We start from the raw sequence: 8,952 nt of genomic DNA, 5'->3' as shown, positions 1-8,952 counted from the left end.
GTTTTTATCTTGTGCTATACCATGTGCTTTGTAAACACACTGACCCCTTACTCACTAGGGGCCCACCTCACAACAGTTATTACAGGCTCACAACCTGTAATACTGCTCATAATCATCACTCAAATATGAACAGAGGGAGAAGCGGTACGGCGCACTTGTTTTTTGTTAGTGGTTAAAAATGAGCGGGTGGGTGGTTGTTGAAATGGTCTGGGTGTTCATTGTGCCATGCACCCTGGGTCATTACACGCACAAACCTCTAAGGTTTCAGCTCAAGAATAGATGTCGTCAGGGGCAACCGAGCAAGCTGAAATTACCAACCTGTTGCTGTAGAAGTGCATGATGTTCAGAGAGGCTGCAAGCATGTGTGTGAGTGTATAAACAAATGATCGAATCCAATTTTTTTCTGTTAAGATGTTGAACATTCACCAAAACCCCTTCATTTCCACCACAGTGTCCCAATGTTTCACCTCCTCCCACTCCAAGTGATCCCCACCCACCCACCCACCGTGGCCTTGTGTCACCCTTGAGACAAATGTTTAGTCAGACCACTCGTTCTCGTCCAGCTCGGAGTCGTCGTCGGACTCGCTGTACTCCACGGCAATACGGCGCGACAGGATGGTGGCCACGTCGTTGCCGACTGGCTCTCTCTTTGCCTCCTGCTCCCTCTGCTCCTGCACCTTCCTCAGCTGGATGCCTGGGGAGGGAGGGAGGGAGGGAGGGAGGGGAGGGAGGGAGGGAACGTTGAGAGGGAGGGAGCAGGTGAAGTTCTGGGGTCCCCGGCAACAGCTCAACAACAGAGTCCTCAGATTGGTGTCTGAGGCTGTTTCCGGTTTCCTTATATACTATTTATTGTGACTGACGAATCCCCATGGATACCAACTACACAAAACGACGTATGTTCCAGTAATACACATAACAGACAGTTCACTTGCAGGTTTTGCACAGTGTTTTTAATCCTGATGTTTCATTTTGAAGGCAGAAAACAATTTTTTTTAACCAAATCCTAAAACTTGAGTGTCTTGAGTGTTTTAGTGTGAAGGCTTTTGAGGGCGATCAAATTAGATAATAGTAATAGATAATAATAAGAATGTAAACTTATAGAAACGGCACACAACTATACAGTACCTCAGCTTCAAATAGGATTACTGATTACAGGAACTTATTTCAATTAAAATATAAAATATATCTGAGTAATTGCAGCAGGTAGTAGCTTAGAATTTTCTTAAAGAAATAATTATCTTAGTATGTAATACAAATAGTATTAAATATAAACATTAAATCTAAAGTTACTCTTTGACTTTGAAAAACATATCTAAGGACACCTTTACCTCTACGTATGGCGGCCAGCAGGTCGGAGCGGGCGTCGCTCATTGGGATCATCCCCAGCATGGTGGACTTCCTGGTGGAGGGCACCCCATCCACACCCGACTGGCCGACAGCGGCGTGCGGCGGTGACGGGTGAGCGTGGTAGCCTGTAGGAGCTCCAGGAGGCGGAGGGGGAGGGGCGGCCGGGGGTGCACCCGAAGGAGGGTGGGATGGGGAGGGCACGTAGTTGGCCGGGGGAGGAGGAGGGGAAGGGGAGTAGGGACGGGTAAGGGTGGAGGAGGTGGGGGGGACGGCGGAGACGGCCGCGGAGGGCGGGACCGTGGTGGGGTCGAAGGCGGTCTGGGCCGAGGGAATGGTTGGGGGGGGAGGAGGAGGGGCGGGGGGGATATAGTACTCTGGGATGGTGGAGGGTTGGCCGCTGTTGGGGGGGGGAGAAGGAGAGGACGGAAGAAAGTTTATTTAGTAGATATGATGGGGGGAGTTACAATATGGTAACATATAACCTTTGCCAGACAGTCCTCCAAAAGCGCACCGGAGGAGGATCTGGGTACTCCACACAGCGTTCAGGATGGGAGGAAAACGTGCTCTGGTTTAATACCAGTTCTTTAAACTAATGACAATTGTCTTGGGTGGTGCTATGCACCGGAGAATAGCCACAGTGCCCCGGCAAAAAGGCTCAGAAAGAACTTGTTTTGTGTGCGTTCAAAAGTTGTTTAGAAAACTCAGACTGGACATATAGTCCTGCTAGCTGTCTGGATTTACCCTGTAGAGCTCTGAGGAGCAGGTAACCTTAGTCCTCAGAAATCCACCGGAGTCTAAAATACCAACACAAAGGAAGCAAAACGGAACAATTCCGGAAATGGAACGTCAAGGATCTAGACTACCTAGAATTCAACAACAAAAACAACTGAATACTGGGCTGCTAGGATGCCGTGTACTGGGGATAGAAGTATTTAAATAATACGTTTATTTGGTTTACAATTTGTTGTTTATTTTCTATAGACAGGTGGGGATGCTAGTTGGCCAAAGCAAATTTTAAAACAGAATCAACAAAAATGATTCTCTCTCTCTCTCTCTCTCATAAAACATACACACAAATAAATAGATAGAGCGACAATTTCCAATTTCTGTGAAATAAAATCTAGTCTAAATGAGCAAACCTACCCGTGTCCGGCCCTGTAATCCTTAACCGACTGCTGCCTCGGCCCGTTAACCGTCGGATCTCCCCCGGCCTGGACCCCCTGTCCTGATGGGGCCCTGCCCAGGGAGGCCGCGTGTCGCCCTGCTGGCGCGGGCCCTCCGGCACCTGGGGGCTGGTTGGGAGGCCTGAGGACCCGATCCAGCGACTGAGTCTGGGCAGCAGCGCTGAGGTGGTCCCTGGTGTGGTCGGTTGGGTGGACGGCACTGGGGGCCTGGGTGGAGGGGTGGTTGGGGCTTGCTGGGTAGGAGTCAGACGCCATTGACCTGTTGGAGGAAATATGAGCAGGTGACACTTTGTAATACCGGGTTCTCTCCTTGATTGCTAAAGTTCCAGTCTGTACCTTATTTTCTTGATGCATTTCAATATTTTGTCTCATTTTTATTTATTTATTATTTACACGCTTCAACTCCTTATGTAAAAGTCAATTGTTTCCAAATAACACATGACTACAATCGGACATGTAAGAGACTCCCCAAAGGGGTTTACAATTAAAGAAAGAAAAAACTAAGTAGAAATCAAGGCTTTGTCAATATATGCCCAAAACAAATATAGACTAACCATAACTGGCTTAATTTTCCCATTTTTTACACTGCCTTAAATTTATATTCTGCCTGTATCCTTAAATCCTGTTTTTTTATTATGTGCAACTTAAAACAAAAACAAAAAAAAAACAAATAAAATGTATGTGCTAGAAATTTCCTCCAAAAGAGGGCAGCATAGAGCTTTACAGCAGGTAGTATGAGACTACCAAAATCTGATCACAGGTAAGTGCTTACACAGTGTGTAATTGTGAGACTTTGAGTGGTTGTGAAACAATACCTGCACTCTATATACTATTTATAGATATAGATTATATAGCTTTAGGAACATAGAGAAATTCAGTTGGGTCAGTTAAATGTGTTCTATCATCCTAATGCAAAAAAAACCTAACTCTCAAACACCAGTCCTAATAATCTGACCCATGTGTGTTTGTGCCCGGTTAACCAGCTTGTGTGTGTACCTGCTATCAGGAGACAGTGAGCCTTCTGAGGACATGCCATGGTAAGGAGAAGGGGTGAGCCTGGGGTCTGGTCTGAACTCTTTGTCGTAGGCCAGGACATTCCACTCCTGACGGCGGTTACGAGCCTTACGCACCTTTAAAAAGGTAGAAACCACAGAAAGGTATAGATTCTTTCACTGAAGCAAAATAAATAATTTCTACATAAAACTGTCTTTTGAATGATGAATAATGTAAGTGATGGCTTCTGACTGAAAGAAGTACATCACAGCAAAGAAGTAGCACAGCTATACCTCTAAACTCGCCATAAGCGACAGCGTTAACAGGCACCGAAGACTGTCTCACAGTCCTGACTGTAGTAAATTGCTACAATATACTGCACTTTAATTGAAGATGTTTTGGAGTGATCATGTGTTCTCCAAGCCTGAAATTTGTCATCATTTGAACACGCGTTCATTAGTACAAACTATATCCAAGCCAGTCAGTGAAGTACAGATTACAAGAAACACAGTTACACAAAGCTTTAGGGTCAGGACGCCATTTGGGAGGTAACACTGGGGCAGATTTCTGAAAGAAGAATGTACCTATACTCATGTTAATGTTTGTAATAATTAAAACTCCACTAATTTGTATTTTAAATATGTAAGCATTTCTGTAGTGCAAGTCCCTAAAAATTAGAATATGAGTCGCAGTGATGAAAAAATTGGGATCTAGAAATGTGCTCAAGGAGCATAAAAGGTTAAACCTTGTACTAACTGCTAAAAGGGATGCACACTAAATCACTAGGCAGACCAGTAAATCATCATGAAATAGGTGGTGGTCAAAGCTTGGTGTTGTAGCGCCTTCTTGTGGGAATAGATGGGGAGCTACGATGGTTAGAAAACTGAGAAATGTTTGCGCTAGCCGTGCTTGTCAGCCATGTTTGCTACCTGACAAAGCGAATACGATAGCTTCCTCTATTTGGCCTCTCTGTTCCCTCAGCACCGTCAAAACAGCTTGCTATTGGTCAACAACACAAATTAGCGTGTTAAAGTTCACTACAACAGAATTCAATGAGATAACCTGAACCAACTGATCACTGCAAACTTTGTGCAAATATGCCAGTTTTAAGTCTTTGCTCATTTCATTTCAGAAGGAAATCTTCAACTGGTGTTGAACTATATAGTTATGATAGATAATGCTATCTGCGTGTAAATCCTCACTGACCTTCTTCACCTCTCTGCCCGGGTCCTCAACCTGCTTCTGCTGCTCCTACAAGAGAGACCGACAGAGTGGAAAGAAAGTTAGTCTTTCATTATTGATTTCTCTGTTGCAGAGGAAGAGAACAGGACCCCATAACCAGGTTCTTCACCATGACACACATACACACAAACACACACACACAAAGACACACACACAGACGATAGACAACAGAGCCAAATTGTCTGGTAATGAGACAGGAACCAAACTAAACCAAACACAGAGGGTTAGAAAGAGGGTGAGGTGGCAAGCTTACACACACACACACACACACACACACACACAAACACACAGACAGACACAAACAGAAATTAAGGTGTGTGTGTGTGTGTGTGCGTGCGTGCGTGTGCTTAGTGAAATGCAATCACAATATTAGTGTTTCCCTGTGTTTGTCTTACATCCTCTATAATATGAGAGTGTGGGATGTGTGTTAGTGTGTAGGGGTAAAGTGAGGTGGGGGGGAAGGCAGGTTAGGGGTCTGGTTGTCTTACAGAGATGGACAGGGGGCTCCTGGGTGGGGCCTGTCTGGAGTGGGGCCTGTCAGGGTGGGCCGGACAGCCCTATGGAAACATGGGAGAAAGACAAGCTGGTGCGTTAGGAGGAGGAGGAGGAGGAGGGTGGGGTGTGTGTCTTGGAAGGCCAGGTAACTCTGTAGATACATTGGAAAAAGAGGAGTGTAGATGAGACATCCTCCACCTGCAGCCTCCAACCTTTTAGTTATTCAAAACTTCAACTACTTTGTTTCTAAAAGGGATTCTATTCAGCAAAGTTTAAGAAAACAGAAAATGGGATCAGTATAATATTGAACAGAAATATTGACATAGTGCATCAAACACATAACAGCAGCCGCTGTTCAGGGGATGAAAAATGACTGTCGAGAGCACTGACGGAGAGAAGTGTGATATCATATAGTAACTACATCTTTGTATGAATATGGTTTATAGTTGTATTCCCCATTTATTTGTCTCTGGATAATGAGCCTGCCAGCCTGCTGCTCTATCAATATCCAATTACACAACAAAGCAAAGCTATATGATGAGTACAGTAAAATAGGAATGCATAAAATGAAGTTACAGCATACAGAAAATACACAATTAGGCAGGGGAAAAAAAAACAATTAGCAAATTAAAGTAGAAGATGAATTTAATTTACTTGTACTGTCCCACTCTCACATTCAGTCAGCCCACAGCTTGTGTGCAATGACACACATACAAACATGCCCAGCAACTTGCACTCACAAGTCCACATGGACTCCAGCAGCACACACTAATGCGTACACACATCCATACCTTCTGCCGTCTCTTCTCCTTGCGTTTGTCCTCGGTGGCCTGCAGCATCTTCTCCTTCCAAAGGTTGAAGAAGTAGGAGGGGTCAGTGTAGAACTTCAAGGCATCCTTCTTATCGTCCCTGCATGGACGAAAGGGGAAATAGATGGTAATTAAGAGCCGAAAAGAAACAGACATTTGGACGGATGCAAAGCAGGGAGGGCAAGATGGAGCGTCTTGGAATGAAGAAGGATGTGTGACCCTGATTGCTACCCACTGGGAGCGTCTTGCTGCCCAACTCACAGATTTTTCTTGTCTCCACAAGTGCTTTACAGAACAATCCTGTGTTTATTAAGCTAGTATCCACCTTCCACTCCAGGAATCCCACAGTGAAACTTAAAGCCTTCTCTTATCTGGCGTTGTCCTTCGAGGATCTGTGGTGACATGCTTGTTAAACATGGTGTCGTACAGAAGACATATCGGGGGGGTTGTTTAAGTAAATTGAAAAATAGCAAAAATAGACCTGGCCGTATATCTTTAGCGGAGGCGAGCCAAGAGCCGCTGGTTTTGAGCCATAAAGCAATCCATCACATTAGTTGCCAAAACGCCAAAATGTTTGAAAGAGGCCTCCGGGCAATTTGTTCAGGGCCAACACTCATTACTAAATCCTAATGTGCCGAATGATAAAATTAAACTTGTAGTACCTTAAATCTTTATAAGGATGAATTAAACACATCATTAGCAAACCAAAACTTATCAAACTACCAATGTAATACAAGTGAGCTTAACTACTGACCTGTAGGGGCTGAGAATGTTGAGCGGAGGAGGTTTATCACAGCGATGGTACATCTCCACCACAGGGTTGGGGACTGATGTCCTCGACACCACCTGCTGGTCTTGGATGGTGCTGCTCTTAAAGGCCTTCCTCATGTTAATATCCTGCAGGGAGACTGAAAGGAGCGAGAGAGAAAAAAAAAAGAATGTTTCATAAACAGTAGTGACAGTTTGAAAGTTGGACCAAAGAGAATGGCCGAATTATTCACTGTGCATCATTTACAGTGTTTTGGTGACATAATCCTTAAACTAGCTGTTTTACAGTAACTCTTTGACTGTCATCTTAGCAGCTAATTCCTGCCCTGTGATCTCTGGTCTCAGTCCTGCAAAGTTTACACTCGTAAATAAGACAACACAATCTCATGTTCGTGCACCTAACAGATGTATTAATCAGCCAGGCCATGGCAACCTAACTTAACGTTTTAAGCCACCTAAGTCAGCTTCAGACTTTAAAAGACTTTAGGTAGATTTCATTATAATGTCAAAGAATAATTTGTTGCAGATTCAGTAGCGTTACTTAGGATATTCTGTTATAGCATTCTGAAAAATCAGGCTGTTACAGGGAAATGTAATTATTCGTTATTGTAGATTATTTAGAGCAAAAATGCAAGAAGATGCCTATTTTCCCATTTCCAGCGAGATAACAGTTTTTGTTTCAGTACATGAAAACAAATAATATACAATCTTGTTTTATTGTACCCATTTTTCATTTGTCCAGATCTCCAATGCAATACATTCAGCACACAGTTCCTTAGTCTTCTTTCCAAACAATGAAAGGTAGGAAATTAGGTTATAACAATTTAGTATTCCCACAGAGCAGGATGCCAACGTCACTGCAAAAGTGCAGTCCCAGAAACTCAATATGGCACTGTCAACAACTTGAGATTTATGGGTTTGTGGATTTTGTTGAAAGGCGTTCTAGGAATGTAGGAAATTGCTTACAAGAGCAGAAGTTGGGAAAATTAAATACTACAACTTGGAAAGCATTGACACAAAAACACCAAGAACACAGTATACAGATGTAACAGCATTGTTTGCTATCTTTTCAACACACACACACACACACACACACACACACACACACACACACACACACACACACACACACACACACACACACACACACACACACACACACACACACACACACACACACACACACACACACACACACACACACACACACACACACACACACACACACACACACACACACACACACACACACACACACACACACACACACACACACACACGTCAAATCCTACTTGAGCAAAAGCAAGCGAAAGAGTGCATGCACACACCATCAAATATTCTGACAGAGGACCTTTAAAAGGGTCAAACACACAACTTCAAATACCATGACAGAACCTTTGTCTTTTGTACTTACCTTCCTCCACAGTGGAGTCGAGCTGGATGATTATAGAGGTTGTATGTTGTTGGTATTCTAAATGTTGTGTGTGTATGCAGCTTTATAGCATGACTTGTCTAACAAAAGACAGTATGTGTGTGTGTGTGTGTGTGTGTTTATGACACAGAGAAAGGGAGTGTGAAAGACAGAAAACATACTGCAAGTTTTTGTGTCAATCTCTTAACCCCCCAGATGAGATTTATCGCTACAGTAGTGCAATGCTATCCAGGATATAGCAGATGGCTGGACACACTATCTGGTTTAGCACACATCGGCCCTGTGTATAATAGGGTTAAACTGTATCAATTTGACATATGTCCTCACTATTAATTTACTTGACTTATGTCCTGTATATGTGTGTGTGTCTGCATGTTATCAACATCAGAAAAGAAGATTGAGGTTTAACCTCAGACTGCAAATTCTTAAAAACCTAAGAGTGATTGGCTGTTTGATCCTTGTGTGCACAGATTCTGCAGTCAGCACACACTCCTGTCTGCTGTGTTTGATCATTCCTTCCTAAGCTTCTGTCCCCGCGGCCACATGAATAATCCACAAAACCAGCAGCTAATGCAACTTTCATTCAGACACATCTTCAAAGAGACCGCCAGCTTCTTCCTCTCTCTTACACACACACACACACACACACACACACACACACACACACACACACACACACACA

General features: G+C 43.7%; 1 protein-coding gene across 3 annotated transcripts in view; it reads right to left on the bottom strand.

Moving 5' to 3' along the window:
• Positions 1-12: 12 nt before the first annotated feature.
• Positions 13-8,952, bottom strand: part of zgc:109889 (uncharacterized protein LOC553542 homolog) — a 30,582-nt gene continuing 21,642 nt past the window's right edge. For 2 of the 3 annotated variants that reach the window (XM_034857152.1, XM_034857151.1), the window contains 8 exons: positions 6,825-6,978; positions 6,053-6,170; positions 5,255-5,323; positions 4,731-4,775; positions 3,528-3,661; positions 2,491-2,790; positions 1,329-1,744; positions 13-694 (listed from right to left, as the gene is read on the bottom strand). In XM_034857152.1, coding sequence (XP_034713043.1) covers positions 537-694; positions 1,329-1,744; positions 2,491-2,790; positions 3,528-3,661; positions 4,731-4,775; positions 5,255-5,323; positions 6,053-6,170; positions 6,825-6,978 — 1,394 coding nt within the window. In that variant the 3' untranslated portion in view covers positions 13-536. The remainder of the gene's footprint in view (positions 695-1,328; positions 1,745-2,490; positions 2,791-3,527; positions 3,662-4,730; positions 4,776-5,254; positions 5,324-6,052; positions 6,171-6,824; positions 6,979-8,952) is intronic. The other variant, XM_034857153.1, reaches the window with a different exon arrangement.

The sequence above is a fragment of the Etheostoma cragini genome, chromosome 19, assembly GCF_013103735.1.
Source record: "Etheostoma cragini isolate CJK2018 chromosome 19, CSU_Ecrag_1.0, whole genome shotgun sequence".
Classification (NCBI taxonomy): Eukaryota; Metazoa; Chordata; class Actinopteri; order Perciformes; family Percidae; genus Etheostoma; species Etheostoma cragini.
Note: the sequence above shows the minus strand (reverse complement) of the source record. Positions and strands in the feature narration are given on the sequence as shown.